This window comes from Salvelinus alpinus, chromosome 6 (assembly GCF_045679555.1).
Source record: "Salvelinus alpinus chromosome 6, SLU_Salpinus.1, whole genome shotgun sequence".
In the NCBI taxonomy this organism is placed as follows: domain Eukaryota; kingdom Metazoa; phylum Chordata; class Actinopteri; order Salmoniformes; family Salmonidae; genus Salvelinus; species Salvelinus alpinus.
In genome coordinates, this window is record NC_092091.1 from 14,124,721 (window position 1) to 14,143,393 (window position 18,673).

Consider the following 18,673-nt stretch of genomic DNA (forward strand, 5'->3'; position numbering starts at 1 on the left):
ACTGTATTCTCATTAGATTTCATAGAAATCTCTAGTGCTTCTATGACAATAACAAATAAAAGGGACAAGAGACGGCAGCCTTGTCTATTAACGTAGAAGTTAACTCCGCCCTGGGTATACCTAAAAAGTAATGGTCAGTGACACCAATGTGGTGTGTGTGTAAAACAAAGACATCTGTAGTTTTTCAATCATGACCTGTCAGATTTAGCAATGCAAAATAATAAGCATTGCTGCTTGTGGGCACAAAACTTCAACCAGCTAGTGAGGAGAGATGGTCTGCACAAAACTTCAACCAGCTAGTGAGGAGAGATGGTCTGCACAAAACCTCAACCAGCTAGTGAGGAGAGATGGTCTGCAACCCTTTGCCTTGATGACAGCTTTGCACACTTGGCATTTCTCAACCAGCTTCATGATGTAGTCACCTGGAATGCATTTCACTTAACAGTTGTGCCTTCTTCAAAGTTCATTTGTGGAATTTCTTTCCTTGTTAATGCATTTGAGCCAATCAGTTTTGTGGTGACAAGGTAGGGGGGTATACAGAAGATAGCTCTACTTGGTAAAAGACCAAGTCCATATTATGGCAAGAATAGCTCAAATAAGCAAAGAGAAACAACACTCCATCATTACTTTCAAGAAACGGAACATTTCAAGAAATTGCAGCCCAAATAAATGCTTCACAGAGTGCAAGTAACAGACACATCTGAACATCAACTGTTCAGAGGAGACCTTCATGGTCGAATTGCTGCAAATAAACCACTACTAAAGGACACCAATAAGAAGAAGAGACTTGATTGGGCCAAGAAACACGAGCAATGGACATTAGAGTTCAAATTGGAGATTTTTGTTTCCAACCGACGTGTCTTTGTGAGACGTAGTGTGGTTGAACGGATGATCTCCGCATGTGCATTTCCCACCGGAAAACAAGGAGGAGGAGGTGTTATGGTGTGGGGTGTTTTGCTGGTGACACTATCTGCGATTTATTTAGAATTCAAGGCACACTTAACCACCATGGCTACCAAAGCATTCTGCAGTGATACACCATCCCATCTGGCTTGGGCTTAGTGGGACTATCATTTGTTTTTCAACAGGACATTGACCCAACACACTTCCAGGCTGTGTACTGGCTATTTTACCAAGAAGGAGAGTGATGGAGTGCTGGATCAGATGACCTGGCCTCCACAATCCCCCGACCTCAACCAAATTGAGATGGTTTGGGATGAGTCGGACTGCATAGTGAAGGAAAAGCAGCCAACAAGCGCTCAGCATATGTGGGAACTCCTTCAAGACTGTTGTAAAAGCATTCCAGGTGAAGCTGGTTGAGAGAATTCAAAGAGTGTGCAAAGCTGTCATCAAGGCAAAATGTGGATATTTGAAGAATCTCAAATATAAAATATATTTTGATTTGTTTAACACTTATTTGGTTACTACATGATTCCATATGTGTTATTTCATCGTTTTGATGTCTTCACTATTATTCTACAATGTAGAAAATATACAAAATAAAGAAAAACCCTTGAATGAGTAGGTGTTCTAAAACTTTTGACCGGTAGTGTAGAAACGCGGAATTTTCACATATGTTGCTGTTGGGGTGGTGCTGGAGATGATGAATATGAAAATTAAACATTTAGAAATTTCCCTTTAACCTTTCTAATGATACCCTTTTTATGTCGCAACTCCAGAAATGTGACCCTAGTAGCCTATCAATTAACTTTGTTTCTGGAAAATGAATGCTCAGTTTCTGTTGCATGTGGCATTGTTGTAGCGCATACCGCTAGCAACATTTTAGCCACAGACTGTTATGTGCTAGCTGTCTAGTCATTTTATAAATGTGCAATGAGCATATAAATACACATTTATATAAAGAATTGGCAACTCGTTCTCATTCTGCGAAAAAAGCATTGTCTTATGTGTACAGGTAGGCCCCTTGATTTCAACATCTAAACAAAGTGGACAGGCTAGCATGCCGTTCTAACAGTTGGAGATGGACAGGAGGGTGTGTTCATAACAGGTCAACTGTTCAACCTTGTTAGCCAGTAAATAGATCCAAGTTGGCTAGACTTAAAATATAAATATTTATCTGGTTACTCACTACAATGCGGGCTTGTGCTTGAAAGGTTGTTTATGAGACCTGTGTTAATTTTCTATAATGCTTGTTACAAGAAGTTGGTCATTTTTAGTGGGGATGTGCATTGTGCATGGTTCTGGTATTTATTTTGACAAAAAGGGCATTTTCATAGACAAACTTGAAAGCCAGATCAGTGATTATTGCAAAATAGCTGGTTAAACTATTTTGATAAAACAGTTACATTTTTAGTGGGTCCTATGGTGGTGGAAGGCTTATATTAAGCCTAGGTATAATATTACAAGCCCTGAATTTATTAGATTATTGCTGACTGTTTGAAATGCAGTGCCTTGAGGTTTAATTGTATTTTGAGAAAAGAAAAACAAGATCATGAATCATCCATGGGATTGAAAAAAAAACTGAGATATGATTTTTACGCCATATCACCCTACTTTGAACTAATATCATGAGGCATGACCTATCTTGAATTCCCCCTAGAGAGCTGATGACTCTATCGTTATCACTGCAGTATGGGTCAAATGGCTGCTTGTGTGACTCCAGGCAGCCTGCATCGAGAGCAGCCTAGGCCTTCTCTGACCTCAGTTGAGTTAGTATGCTTATTCCCTCAAAGCAATTTTGCTTCTTCTGACACTTAAAGGTTAGAATCCAACTCAGGGGAAAAGCACCTGCGGTTATGCTTCAACCTATCACTGAATAATGCTAGACATACAGGCTTTGAGCTGCCACGTCATAAAAAAATGAACAAAAAGGAGGAATAAAAATGTTACACAAGCATGAGAGATTAGTCCTGAACCAAGCAATCAACTGCCATGCTCGGGCGTTTAAGGTGAGGGGGATTACACAAGGTAAATCAATCTGCGCCCACAGGTCGCCATTGAGTTATATTGCAGTGGTGCAGCAGTGTATCTTTATGTGTCAGTCAAATGGATTTTCCTATGTTGTCAAGCTGCTTGTGACATTTTAATGCTCTATGTATGTCAATCATGTCTCAGTTGGTGGGTCAGAAATGGTGCGTGACGACAAAATGCTAAAGTTGTTTATTGAGTGTGCATGAGAAGGCCATTGTGAATGAATAAATAATGCCTGGCAAATGTCAAAGAACAGAATGTGACACTGCATGGAAAGCCCTGTCCTCATGGAACACCAAGGAACTTTGGCTCCAAACAGCAGTGAACACTCACCTATACCTATTAAAAACAAAAAATATATTTTAAGTGAGATGTAGGCATTGGTGTGAAGCCAAAACAGAAAGGAAATTCACATGAGGACCACAATGCCAACTCCACCCATGCTCTACCAAGGTTTTCTAGTACACAGCTTTGACCTACTACAGAAGCCCATGTTGGTCTATTGTTCTTCAAACAATGTGTATGCAGGTTGATTAGGATTCAAACCATCACAAACAGCCTAATTCATACTCTTAGAAGAGGTGATCCCACAATAATGTGATTTGTACCGCATACAAGTTAAAGTATTGGATTCTTTACACACTACACTAATTCCATTCCACTACCTTTTCAAACTTTTTTTAATTATATGAAAGTAAGTTTGCTTTTATACTTACAAGACCATCATGCTTGATTGAGCGAGCTGTTTTGACTGTATTTCATTCACCGTTATTTTAGCAAAACATGTATTTGAGAAAAAAATATTTCATAACATCTTTATTTGGTCAGTATGTGCCCAACATAACAACAGGTGGTGGTGTGTTGGACACATTTACTCATGCAGTGCCTTCAGAAAGTATTTGTGCTGCCATCCTGTTGCAACTCAAGGGCAGAATAGTATTCATACCCTTTGACTTATTCCACATTATGTTGCGTTACAGCCTGAATTCAAAATTGATAAAATTATACTTTTTTATCACCCATCTACAGTGCCTTGCAAAAGTATTCATCCCCCTTTTTTCCTATTTTGTTGCATTACAACCTGTAATTTCAATAGATTTGTATTTGTATTTCATGTAATGGACATACACAACATATTCCAAATTGTTGAAGTGAAATGAAAAAAACAACTTGTTTCAAAAAATTCAAAAAAGTTGAAAAGTGGTACGTGCATATGTATTCATCCCTTTGCTATGAAGCCCCTAAATAAGATCTTGTGAAACCAATTACCTTCAGAAGTCACATAATTACTTAAATAAAGTCCACCTGTGTACAATCTAAGTGTCACATGATCTGTCACATGATCTCAGTATATATACACCTGTTCTGAAAGGCCCCAGAGTCTGGAACACCACTAAGCAAGGGGCACCACCAAGCAAGCGGCACCATGAAGACCAAGGAGCTCTACAAACAGTTCAGGGACAGAGTTGTGGAGAAGTACAGATCAGGGTTGGGTTATAAAAAAATATCTGAAACTGAACATCCCACGGAGCACCATTAAATCCATTATTAAAAATGGAAAGAATATGGCATAACAACAAACCTGTCAAGACAGGGCCGCGCACCAAAACTCACGGACCAGGCATGGAGGGCATTAATCACAGGCAACAAAGAGACCAAAGATAACCCGGAAGGCGCTGCAAAGCTCCACAGCGGAGATTGGAGATTGGAGTATCTGTCCATAGGTCCACTTTAAGCCGTACACTCCACATAGCTGGGATTTAAGGAAGAGTGGCCAGAAAAAATCCATTGCTTGAAGAAAAAAAGAAGCGTGTTTGGTGTACGCCAAAAGGCATGTGGGAGACTCCTCAAACATATGGAAGAAGGTACTCTGGTCAGTTGAGACTAAAATTGAGCTTTTTGGCCATCAAGGAAAACTCTATGTCTGGTGCAAACCCAACACCTCTCATCACCCGAAGAACACCAGGGACTGGGAAACTGGTCAGAATTGAAGGAATGATGGATGGCGTTAAATACAGGGAAATTCTTGAGGGAAACCTGTTTCAGCCTTCCAGAGATTTGAGACTGGGACGGAGGTTCACCTTCCAGCAGGACAATGACCCTAAGCATACTGTTAAAGCAACACAAGTGGTTTAAGGGGAAACATTTAAATGACTTGGAATGGCCTAGTCAAAGCCCAGAACTCAATTCAATTGAGAATCTGTGGTATGACTTAAAGATTGCTGTACACTAGCGGAACCCATCCAACGTGAAGGCGCTGAAGCAGTTTTGCCTTGAAGAATGGGCAAAAATCCCAGTGGCTAGATGTGCCAAGCTTATAGAGACATACCCCAAGAGACTTGCAGCTGTAATCGCTGCAAAAGTTTGCTATACAAAGTATTGACTTTGGGGGGGTGAATAGTTATGCACGCTCAAGTTTTCTGTTTTTTTTGTCTTATTTCTTATTTGTTTCACAAGAAACAATATTTAGCATCTTCAAAGATGTGTAAATCAAATGATTCCACCCCCCCCAAAAACATTTTAATTCCAGGTTGTAAGGCAACAAAATAGGAAAATTGCCAAGGGAGGTAAATACTTTCGCAAGCCACTGTACACATAATAGCCCATAATGAAAACGTGAAAACATGCATTAGACATTTTTGCAAATGTATTGAAAATGAAATACAGAAATATCTCAGGCACAGCTCATCACCCGTCTATCACCATCCCTACCATGAAGCATGGTGGTGGCAGCATCATGCTATGGGGATCCTTAAACAGCGGCAGGGACTGGTAAGGATAGAAGGAACAATTAATGGAGCCAAATACAGGCAAATCCTTGCTGTTCACCGCCGCTCCCCATCTATCTTAATAACATACTGTAGCTTGAGAAAATCTGCAAAGAAGAATGTGAGAAAATCCCCAAATCCAGATGTACAAAGCTGATACAGACATAACTAAAATGACTCAAAGCTGTAATCGTCACCAAACGTGCTTCTACAGGGTATTGACTCAGGGGTATGAATACTTATGTAAATGAATTATTTCTGTATTTAATTCTTAATGAATTTGAATAAAAAAATCTAAATACATGTTATCACTTTATAATTATGGGGTATTATTTGTAGAAGGGTGAGAAAAAATATATATTTAATCAATTTTGAATTCAGGCTGTAACACAACAAAATGTGGAATAAGTCAAGGGGTGTGAATACTTTCTGAAGGCACTGTATATAGAGGTCTATAGAGCCTGTCTGCATGCCTGATTTCTGTAACTGTTAGCTTACCTGTGTAATATTAACAAAAGCTCAGAAACACTTGATTTGCAAACATGGTCCTGTTTTATCAATTGCTGTGCTGATCGATAGGCAGTTCATTACATATGTCATTACCTTCTTGGTCAAATAGCCCTTACACAGCCTGGAGGTGTGTTGGGTCATTGTCCTGTTGCAAAACAAAGGATAGTCCCACTAAGCGCAAACCAGATGGGATGGCGTATCGCTGTAGAATGCTGTGGTAGCCATGCTGTTTAAGTGTGCCTTGAATTCTAAATAAATCACTGACAGTGTCACCAGCAAAGCACCCCCACAACATCACACCTCCTCCTCCATGCTTCACGGTGGGAACCACACATGCGGAGATCATCCGTTCACCCACACCGCACATTTGGGCTCATCAGACCAAAAGACACATTTCCACCTGTCTATTATCCATTGCTCGTGTTTCTTGGCCCAAGCAAGTTTCTTATTATTGTAGGTGTCCTTTAGTAGTGGTTTCTTTGCAGGAAATTGACCATGAAAGCCTGATTCTCGCAGTCTCGACTGAACAGTTGATGTTGAGGTGTGGCTGTTACTTGAACTCTGTGAGGCATTTATTTGGGCTGCAATTTCTGAGGCTGGTAACTCTAATGAACGTATCCTCTGCAGCAGAGGTAACTCTGGATCTTTCTTTCCTGTGGCGGTCCTCATGAGAGCCAGTTTCATCATAGCCCTTGATGGTTTTTGCGACTGCACGTGAAGAAACTTTCAAAGTTCTTGAAATTTTCCGTATTGACTGACCTTCATGTCTTAAAGTAATTATGGACTGTCGTTTCTCTTTGCTTATTTGAACTGTTCTTGTCATAATATGGACTTGGTCTTGAACCAAATAGGGCTATCGTCTGTATACCACCCCTACCTTGTTACAACACAACTGATTGGCTCAAATGCATTAAGAAGGAAAAAAATGCCACAAATTAACTGTCATCGAGACAAAGGGTGGCTACTTTTAAGAATCTCAAACATAAAATATATTTTGATTTGTTTAACACTTTTTTGGTTACTACATGATTCCATATGTGTTGTTTCATAGCTTTGATGTCTTCACAAATATTCTACAATGTAAAAATGTTTACAAATAAAGAAAAACCCTTGAATGAGTAGGTGTGTCTAAACTTTTGACTGGTACTGTATATATATATATATATATATATATATATACACATTTTTACATACACATATTATTTTAATAACAGGACACTGTAAAGTCCATTATTCCTCTGAAGAGTATGCATTAGGGTGTTTGAGAAGGTTTGAATCCTAATCAACCTGCATACACATTGTTTGAAGTACAATAGACCAACATGGGCTACTGTAGTAGTACAAAGCTGTGTACTGGAAAACCTTGGTAGAGCATGGGTGGAGTAGGCATTTCTTTTTTTTAAAGGGCATTATACAACATTTCTACATGCAAAGGCAGATTTCTTGGGGGGAACCAAAATTCTGTCATTGCCAGTGCTTTTGTAACTTTAATTTTGCCTCTGCCAAAAAGTCTGTCCCTTAATGTCACAGGTGGTGTCCTTGGATAACTGCAAGGGTTGCTGGTTTAAAACCTGGTCTGCTGGCTGTTGCCCTCTAATAGCTCAAATCAGTTTTGAACTAACTATAAAAATATGTGTAGAATTTACCATGGATAGTCAAAAGTAATTGTCTGCAGTTTTCAGAAGGTGAATAGCTCAGTTGATTGCGAGATTCTTACATTGTAAAATATGACTAAATTCCCATTGAAAGCAAAGTAAAATAACACGGTTTTAAGTCAGTGCTTTTTGAAGGTTGTATAACTCAGCCATAGAGACTACAGTTTATTTCTAGCTTAAAGCACGGCAGAGTTATGCATCTTATACATCCTATAATCCGAGTTTGGGGCCCCTAGCAAGATGCACCACTGGAATAGAGTTAGCCAGAGTTAGCCTGCTTGTAGTCCTAAAACCCGGAAATTAGTTACCTATGGTTTGTTCAGCCATCCCTATGTGAAAAATGAATGGGGAAAGAATAGGGTTTTGGGATAAACCACAGAAATAAGGTCTGATTTTAACACGTTTTGTTCATTGAGATAATATCAGTCAGTAAACATGACACCTTTATAAGTTATGAAGCATTCATGTGCTTTATGTGCTTTTTTATAGCATAAATGCTTCAACATTTACAAAACGTTACGTTAGCTGGTGAAGATTATCTCATAGAACAAAACATATAAGATCTTCTAAGCCTGCGTTTACCACAGACCTTATTTTTGGCGTTTATACAAAAACCCTACAAAATTCCATTCATTTCCCCATTGACTTTGTCCAACGAACCATGGCGGAATTTGTGCCTACAAAAAGGGCAAGTCCGGCATCCAGATCGAAGCTGTAAATACAATCAAGACGATCAAATGGCAGAGTTGTTAGTTAGACAATGTTGGTCATCTCACATTTCGATTAAAATGCCAAGACAGGAGAAGGAGTATACTGGAATTGAATCTGAATGTTCGGAACTGGCAAGCATGCATTTGCACAACCACACTGTTTACATGTGCATTTTCTTTCTCAGCTACAGTTTGAGTTGTGTCCTGTCTCAGTGAAATATGGCTAGCTCTTACTGTAGCTTGGACTATGGAGTAGCTAGGTTGTATTGCAAAAGCCCATTGCATGCATTGTAAGACAGCAGCGTGACAATTTCTGCAAAGTTTGGTGTTGGTTTTGAACTGATGTACTGTTCCTAGCTAGCAAGCCAGCTAGATATGTTTTGTGGAAAAATGTAGGACTGGCATTTGGATCTGAGCTAGGTATTGTTACCTAGCTTCTGTGTCAATGTCAGCTGTTGTTGTCTGGCTAGCTAGCTAATGGGTTAAATTGTCTAGCTAGCTAGCTAATGGATAAAATTATTTTTGTAAAAACCTTCCATAAAAGATTATAGCTAGCTACCCTTCTTTGCCTGTTCATTGGCTAGCTAGCTTTCAGCTGACTGGTGTTAACTAACTTGGCTATAGAGGCTAGCTGCTGGACTTTGGACAAGCAAGCTAACGTTAGCTTATGTTAGCCAGGTAATATTAGCTAGCTAGCTAATAATTGATTAACCACCATATAGCTAGCTATCTTCAGCAGCCTAGGTTTTTTGTCAGCCATTTCTTATGATGTTGCAGCAGCAGCTGTGTTTTTTTGCCGAGCAACTGAGTTACTGAACCCGGTATTGGAACTTTGGGCTTCGCTTGAAAAGGATGTTAGCATTGTCAGAAATACTACAAAAAAGGTAGCACATCGTTGGTTCTAAATGGACAGCATGTTAGAGCGAAAAATTATACATTTTTTAAAAATGATTACACCTACAAACTCAGTCAATCCAAAAATGTCCAATGGTCACTTTATGGATGCATTAGTCTCGTTTTAATCCGATGTCTAGAATTTGAGGTGGTGCTAATGACCCTGTTAAAATTCTGGTATGTGGCTCCCGGTAACGGCCAGGCGGCTCATGACGAGAGGCAGGGAGTGTGTTGTTTTGCGAATTTTCATTAATATTGGTGTCATATTGGCTTAGATGTGATGGTAGGGAGATTTTAATTTAACATTGAGCTTCAACCAATGCCATATTAATAGCAGGTGCAGCTATTGCTCCCATAATAATAGCAGGTGTGCAGGTCAAGTGTACAGTCGTGGCCAAAAGTTTTGAGAATGACACAAATATACATTTTCACAAAGTTTGCTGCTTCAGTGTCTTTAGATATTTTTGTCAGATGTTACTATGGTATACTGAAGTATAATTACAAGCATTTCATAAGTGTCAAAGGCTTTTATTTACAATTACATTAAGTTGATGCGAAGAGTCAATATTTGCTGTGTTGACCCTTCTTTTTCAAGACCTCTGCAATCCGCCTTGGCATGCTGTCAATTAACTTCTGGGCCACATCCTGACTGACGGCAGCCCATTCTTACATAATCAATGCTTGGAGTTTGTCAGAATTTGTGGGTTTTTGTTTGTCCACCCGCCTCTTGAGGATTGACCACAAGTTCTCAATGTGATTAAGATCTGGGAAGTTTCCTGGCCATGGACCGAAAATATTGATGTTTTGTTCCCCGAGCCACTTAGTTATCACTTTTGCCTTATGGCAAGGTGCTCCATCATGCTGGAAAGGCATTGTTCGTCACCAAACTGTTCCTGGATGGTTTGGAGAAGTTGCTCTCGGAGGATGTGTTGGTACCATTCTTTATTCATGGCTTTGTTCTTAGGCAAAGTTATGAGTGAGCCCACTCCCTTGGCTGAGAAGCAACCCCACACATGAATGGTCTCAGGATGCTTTACTGTTGGCATGGCACAGGACTGGTGGTAGCGCTCACCTTGTCTTCTCCGGACAAGCTTTTTTCCGGATGCCCCAAACAATCGGAAAGGGGATTCATCAGAGAAAATGACTTTACCCCAGTCCTCAGTAGTCCAATCCCTGTACCTTTTGCAGAATATCAGTCTGTCCCTGACGTTTTTCCTGGAGAGAAGTGGCTTCTTTGCTACCCTTCTTGACACCAGGCCATCCTCCAAAAGTCTTCGCCTCACTGTGCGTGCAGATGCACTCACACCTGCCTGCTGCAATTCCTGAGCAAGCTCTGTACTGGTGGTGCCCCGATCCCGCAGCTGAATCAACTTAAGGAGACGGTCCTGGCGCTTGCTGGACTTTCTTGGGCGCCCTGAAGCCTTCTTCACAACAATTGAACAGCTCTCCTTGATGATCCGATAAATGGTTGATTTAGGTGCAATCTTACTAGCAGCAATTACCTTGCCTGTGAAGCCCTTTTTGTGCAAAGCAATGATGACAGCACGTGTTTCCTTGCAGGTAACCATGATTGACAGAGTAAGAACAATGATTCCAAGCACCACCCTCCTTTTGAAGCTTCCAGTCTGTTATTCGAACTCAATCAGCATGACAGAGTGATCTCCAGCCTTGTCCTCGTCAACCCTCACACTTGTGTTAACGAGAGAATCACTGACATGATGTCAGCTGGTCCTTTTGTGGCAGGGCTGAAATGCAGTGGAAATGTTTTTGGGGGGATTCAGTTCATTTGCATGGCAAAGAGGGACTTTGCAATTAATTGCAATTCATCTGATCACTCTTCATAACATTCTGGAGTATATGCAAATTGCCATCATACAAACTGAGGCAGCAGACTTTGTGAAAATTAATATTTGTGTCACTCTCAAAACTTTTGGCCACGACGACTGTACACTGTATTTCAGCTCCCTTTTGATTCTTAAAAACATAATTAACATACCCAACACATTATAGGATAGGGAGGTGATAGTATAAGGAATTGAAGCTGATTAAAATACAAACACTTTAGAGTTAAACTCTTTTTTCTTTTGTCATCATACATGCAAATATCAGCATATAGTGGCTGTACCTCTGTATGTATACAAACCCAAGAGTGAGTCACATTTCTCCTGGTCCACAGGCTACTGTAAAGGTCAACAAATCTGGCAAAACTTTGGATGGAAATATATATGAAGGTAATTTGCTAAGCTAATGTTGGGGGAAGGGGGGGTCATAGGGTGAATCCTGTTAAAGAAAGGGCATGGCTTGGGTTTAATGATCATTCAGACCCTAATGTTCTGTAAACAATAAAGTAAGCGTCTCCTGAGTGGCGCAGCGGTCTAAGACATGCAGTGTTAGAGGCGTCACTACAGACACAGGTTCGATCCCGGGCTGTATCACAACCGGCAGTGATCGGGAGAACCATCGGTTGTTGCGAAATTGATGTTTATCACATGAATTTGCAGGGGGAAAAAGTGTATTATAAAAAAGTATAATACAATCTTAAGCAGGGATGTGTGAGGGAGCATTGTACATTTTTTCTGTTATCTGGAATCACATTCTAAATATAATTCCCTTAGAGTTCAACAAAGGTCATCAAAGTGTTTACGCAGAAGCACAACAGGGAAGAAGTAGTCTAGGTGTGTCACAACGTGGCCTCTGTATTCTGTGTGCAGATAGGAGCAGAGTAGAGCATCAGCACAAGTATATCAAACTGGAAAAGGTTTATGGCTAATGTGTCAGCCAAACAATATTTAACATCACATCAATCCATGCACATATGGATTTGAAGCTGTTTTCTGTTCCTACAAAATGTGTCTTGCCCAACAGCCTTCAACTGTCACGTTCCTGACCTGTTTTCTGTTAGTTTTTGTATGTGTTAGTTGGTCAGGACGTGAGTTTGGGTGGGCAGTCTATGTTTTCTGTTTCTATGTTGGTTTTGGGTACCTGATATGGTTCTCAATTAGAGGCAGGTGGTTTTCATCTCCTCTGATTGAGAATCATATTAAGGTAGGTGTTTTCACTTTGTTTGTCGTGGGTGGTTGTCTCCTGTGTCTGTGTTTTGTTTGCACCATACGGGACTGTTTCGTTCGTTCGTCGTTTTGTGTAGTCATTTTCCTGTTCGTGAGTTCATCGTGTTATGTAAGTTCTTATGTTCAGGTTCGTCTACTCCGTTTGTTGTTTTGTTTAGTTTCAAGTGAAGTTCGTGTTTTCGTCTTTACTTAAAATAAATCATGTCATATCAAGACGCTGCATTTTGGTTTAATCCCTGCTCCTCCTCTTCGGATGAAGAGGAGGAGGAACGCCGTTACATCAACTGTGAAAAAACATCTATGAATAAGCCAATATACACTACCTTTCAAAAGTTTGGGTCACTTAGAAATGTCCTTGTTTTTGAAAGAAAAGCACATTTTTGGTCCATTTTAAAATAACATCAAATTGATCAGAAATACAGTGTAGACATTGTTAATGTTGTAAATGACTATTGTAGCTGGAAATGGCAGATTTTTTATGGAATATCTACATAGCCGTACATAGGCCTATTATCAGCAACCATCACTCCTGTGTTCCAATGGCATGTTGTGTTAGCTAATCCAAGTTAATCATTTTAAAGGCTAATTGATCATTAGAAAACCATTTTGCAATTATGTTAGCACAGCTGAAAACTGTTGTTCTGATTAAAGAAGCAATAAAACTTGCCTTCTTTAGACTAAATGAGTATCTGGAACATCAGCATTTGTGGGTTCGATTACAGGCTCAAAATGGCCAGAAACAAAGAACTTTCTTCTGAAACTCATCAGTCTATTCTTGTTCTGAGAAATGAAGGCTATTCCATATGAGAAATTGCCAAGAAACTGAAGATCTCGTACAACGCTGTGTACTACTCCCTTCACAGAACAGAGCAAACTGGCTCTAACCAGAATAGAAAGAGGAGTGGGAGGCCCCGGTGCACAACTGAGCAAGAGGACAAGTACATTAGAGTGTCTAGTTTGAGAAACAGACTCCTCACAAGCCCTCAACTGGCAGCTTCATCAAATAGTACCCGCAAAACACCAGTCTCAACATCAACAGTGAAGCGGTGACCCCGGGATGTTAGGTAGAGTTGCAAAGAAAAAGCCATATCTCAGACTGGCCAATAAAAAGAAAAGATTAAGATAGGCAAAAGAACACAGACACTGGACAGAGGAAGATTGGAAAAAAGTGATATGGACAGATAAATCAAAGTTTCAGGTGTTCAGATCACAAAGAAGAACATTCGTGAGACGCAGAAAAAAATGTAAAGATGCTGGAGGAGTGCTTGACGCCATCTGTCAAGCATGGTGGAGGCAATGTGATGGTCTGGGGGTGCTTTGGTGGTGGTAAATTGGGAGATATGTAGAGGGTAAAAGGGATCTTGAAGAAGGAAGGCTGTCACTCCATTTTGCAACGCCATGCCATACCCTGTGGATGACGCTTAATTGGAGCCAATTTCCTCCTACAACAGGACAATCACCCAAAGTACAGCTCCAAACTATGCAATAACTATTTAGGGAAGACACAGTCAGCTGGTATTCTGTCTATAATGGAGTTGCCAGCACAGTCACAGGATCTCAACCCTATTGAGCTGTTGTGGGAGCAGCTTGACCGTATGGTACGTAAGAAGTGCCCATCAAGCCAATCCAACTTGTGGGAGGTGCTTCAGGAAGCATGGGGTGAAATCTCTTCAGATTACCTCAACAAATTGACATCTAGAATGCCAAAGGTCTGCAAGGCTGTAATTGCTGCAAATTGAGGATTCTTTGACGAAAGCAAAGTTTGAAGGACACATTTATTATTTCAATTAAAAATCATTATTTATAACATTCTCAACTTCTTGACTATATTTCGTATTCATTTTGCAACTAATTTCATGTATGTTTTTATGGAAAACAAGGACATTTCTATGTGACCCCAAACTTTTGAACGGTAGTGTATATTGCTAGTAAATGTGTATCAATGCATATTTAAATGCTTTATAAATTATACTGTATATTTGTGTATTAGTTGTAATACTTTTAAATGCTTATAAATGTTTACAAATGAGTCAATTAATATTATGCAGGCCACACTATTCATAATAGTTTTTCACTTAATTCTCTATTTCGAAGTCCAGTCATTCCTACCTCTCCTTGATACCAACACAAGACAAGTCCAGTATGTCAATGAGTCTTGCATATCCAATCCACATGAACACACTTTGACATCTGTCCCCTGAAGCAGCCAAACTGTGTGAAAGTGTGAGTTATCCCCAAGTGTAGAGAAGTGACAGCCGGGCCCTGCAGAGTGCCTTCCACTCAAAGCCCACATCCTAGCCCACATCAGTTCCCCTCAATACAATCAACTCAACAAGACATTGTGCTAAAAGGCATGCATATCTTGAGATTGGTGTAGCAGGAGTAACTCATGACAACTCCATTGGAATCAATGCAGTATCTATAATCATTCTACTTTGCTGTTGTAGATGCTAGAATTGTTATTGTATTTCAAAATGTAACCATGACCTTTTATTATCGGTCAGGTTGAAGTCAATTTCATTTCAGCAACCAGATTAATTAGAATTCAACTCATTCATTAAATGCATCCATTACTAAAATTAGGGTTTTTCTTAAATTACAATTCACTGCATTGGAGTTAAGCCTAGCCCTGATGAGCAATGGGAGTATTGGTGTATCAGGAACCAGACCTGAAAACAGAACAAAAAGACACAAAGCAAGGATGGTCAGCAGCATATTTACCATCAATAGGTGATGTTTTCAGTCTGGTACAGAGTCCTTGGACATCTCCGTAACATTCTTGGATTCTAGTTATTCCCTCAGGTCCCCTGAGTTCCATGAGGGAGCGCAGCTCCTTGAGCGAGCAGTTGAAATCTCCAACATCATGGTTGGCCTGTGCATGTCTACCACGCTTCGACTCACGGAACGAGTTGCTGGCCATGTCTCCTCTATACCTCAAGAGTGGTGGAGAGAGGCTTTCCCAAAATAGGCAAGTCAAATCTTCAGAGGCAAAATCCGGTATTTTCCATAAACTGCTGTTATTTCTCAGGGATGTACGTTGCTTGACTCCATAGAGCGTGACTTGGATAAGAAGAAAGACATTTTCATTTGATTCTTGTAAGCCCACTCTCTCATCTTGGCTGTCGGTGTTGGCTGAAGTCCTCACAAGGCTACATCTGAAAAATATTTAAAAATAAAACATTGAGTAAACGGTTTTCCCTTTTTTGTCTAAGGTCTTTCATTTTGACAAACTGGATACTGCATATGGCGAAATGCTGTTCTTTTGCCACATTAATGAAGAATAACATTGAACCTCACACCAATTATATACGCTGATACTCCTGTTGATATTGTCTAACTGTCTGCCAGGGTTGGGGTAGATTCCATTTTCAATTCCAGTCAATTCAGGAAGTACACTGAAATTCTAATTCTCTGCAATACTTTCCAATGAGGAATAATTACAATTAGGCTTAGTTTCTAAATTGTAATCCAAACTGCTATCTGCTACTACTCCATAACTTGGGTAGCAAACACAAAGCTAACAGCAACAGATGGAATAGTGAACATCTGCCTTAAAGTCAATATTTGGAGACCATAGGCAACGTTTACGCCAAGATTCTGCACAGCCTCTGTGTGCAAAACTATTTGAGGTAGAATTCACCCATAATTCAACAAAGACATTACCATTGTTTTCTAAATGTTACATTGTTAAACCAATGTATCTTTGTATTCCAGGTCAATGCTGTAAACTGCAATACAATCAAATCACCAGAGTTATCATTCTCCTGAAATGATGAGGAAATTATTATTGTCTCTAACTGTTATAGCTCTAGACTACCCATCTCAGTCAATCAATTAATAGTTTTTGACTCAGTGAACTTGAAGTGAGAGTTCTGTTAGGGGCGAGCCCACCTGAAACTCAGACCCACTGGCTAGTACACAAGGTGACAGATGGCTTTAACATGAGGCCCAGGGAACTGGGAAGGGAATATCTGCCAAGTCCATTTAAGACATGAAAGACTAAAATTAGTTCAGCTACATAACAAATGTTGTCCCTAGAATGATTAGCTTTAGGCAAAGTGTACTTCACTTGAAAAATCCCATGAAATTAGGAGAGAAACTGTAATAAAAAATTGAACTCATTCTAAGGTCAAAGGACAAATAGATGTTGAAGACCTATATGCTCATCCTTACTGACATATCTAGGCCTAGTAGGGCTAATAATAACACACAAGGTGCAACTAATTACAAACACGGTGGGTGTGCCTTGCGGTGAAAATTGTGAAGCCTGAAGACATCGATCCATGGAGTCGATTCAGAGGTCGAGAAAGTCTTGGATTCTAATTAGGGCTGAACAGACAGTGTCTGTGATGGAGGGAGACAAGATTATCAGGCCTCAACTCAAACACCAGAAAGTATGAGCAGGTAAAAATCACCATAGCAATATATGACTCTTAATTCTACCCCATGGAGCAATAAAAAGTAGAACCCCATCAAGCACAGCTAACCAGTGACCCTGGACAATACCTTACAATGGTAGCAGACACCAGCAGAACCAACTGGAGCATTATTAAAGGGACATGACACACATTTCTGTACAACATTTCATATTGACACTAACTATTGATTTTAGACATTGTTTCTACATGAACCAATATTGGAGTTTGTACTTACTAGAAATCCCCCTTTTCTTATCGTCATAGCAACAGGAGGTATATGCTGGTAATAGCACCAGTCCGGTTACGGAAGGCAGTGTCTTTCACAGAACTCCAGAAACACCTCCATTATCCCCAAAGGAAGCTCTACCGGCACTTCTCCAGGTTATCCAGATAATTAACCTTCTCGGAGATATGTACAAATTGCAGATTTGCCTTCGAAAATTATGGTTTGACCTTCAGCGCGCAGACTGTCTACCGACACAGGCTTCATTCGAGGAAAAAAGGCTCGCTCAATGATTATCTCAGGAAAGCCTCTTGCTTAATCTAATTAGACAATCTGTGGCGTTGGTGCGCTCAGCAGCCACTGTTTGCTGTTCCTGAGAGAGCCACTAACACTGTGAAGGGGACACACTGTGGAAAAGTGAAGACAATGCCACCCCCTTTGTTTTTACCACTGTAAAGTCAGCTCTACTTTGCCTGTGGTGCATTACATCTGCCAAATTGCAGCTTGGGGCACAGTTGTTGCCCTAAAGGAAGATTTCAATTTGATGAATTTATTATAATCACAACCAGGGCATGTACCATGTTTTGCTGGGACTACGGGGGTGATTAATACATTAAATATCCACAGGTTAAACACAAGGGTGGAACTTTTAGATATTATAATGTCTAAAGGAATGATAATGGATATTTATGCTTCTATTGAAATTATAATTCAGTTGTTAAGGTTTAGCTCATTAGTTAGGCATGGCATCACTTTGTACTCTTCCTTGAGTGAAATCTTTCCAGGTAGACTGAACTTCCTACTCAGCCTGGACAGTTGCTATTGGTCGCTATTTACCTGTCTTTTGACGGATCCATTGGCGTCGGTTTGCTCTTAAACTAGCTTAAATGGCGAGCAGGCCTAGAAAACCTGGGAAAATATGTGTAATAAAAATTGTGTAATAAAACACAATTTTCCACCATCGTGCTAGGGTGGCTGATGCTACTTCCGGATGTTGTGTGCAACTTTCAGCCTATCTTTCATCTTTACCCGTCATGTGAAAACGTGGCATGAATATGAATATTTCTATAAAAATGACTCACAGGATACAGAGCGCTGACCTGAGATATATTTTGTCCGGAAGCATTCTGCTCTTTAATGTCAGGACCTTTATATCAGTTGGGACTTTCTCCAGGATCTCCGTCTATGTACATGCGCCTAAATCATTTTCTGTCTGAATTCACACACTGCCACCAGAAAGCGAAAGCATGCATCATTACAGTAGCCATGCATGGATTTAGTTGCATTTCAACAGAACAAAACTAGCACATGACCCTGATGATGAGTCTGCATGCGTTTCTGTGTGTGTGTGTGTGTGTGTGTGTGTGTGTGTGTGTGTGTGTGTGTGTGTGTGTGTGTGTGTGTGTGTGTGTGTGTGTGTGTGTGTGTGCTCTTGGTTTGATAGAGATCATTATCAGCGAGACCCGACTGGGCACAGATCTCAGTTCAACGTTTAG

General features: G+C 40.2%; 1 protein-coding gene across 1 annotated transcript in view; it reads right to left on the bottom strand.

Annotated features, from left to right (window-relative positions):
• The window catches only part of LOC139577533 (plasma membrane calcium-transporting ATPase 1-like), a 41,125-nt gene that overhangs the window by 16,741 nt on the left and 5,711 nt on the right, over positions 1–18,673 (bottom strand). Inside the window, exon 2 of the mRNA XM_071404575.1 lies at positions 15,258–15,691. Within this exon, the coding sequence (XP_071260676.1) occupies positions 15,258–15,456 (199 nt within the window). The 5' untranslated portion in view covers positions 15,457–15,691. The remainder of the gene's footprint in view (positions 1–15,257; positions 15,692–18,673) is intronic.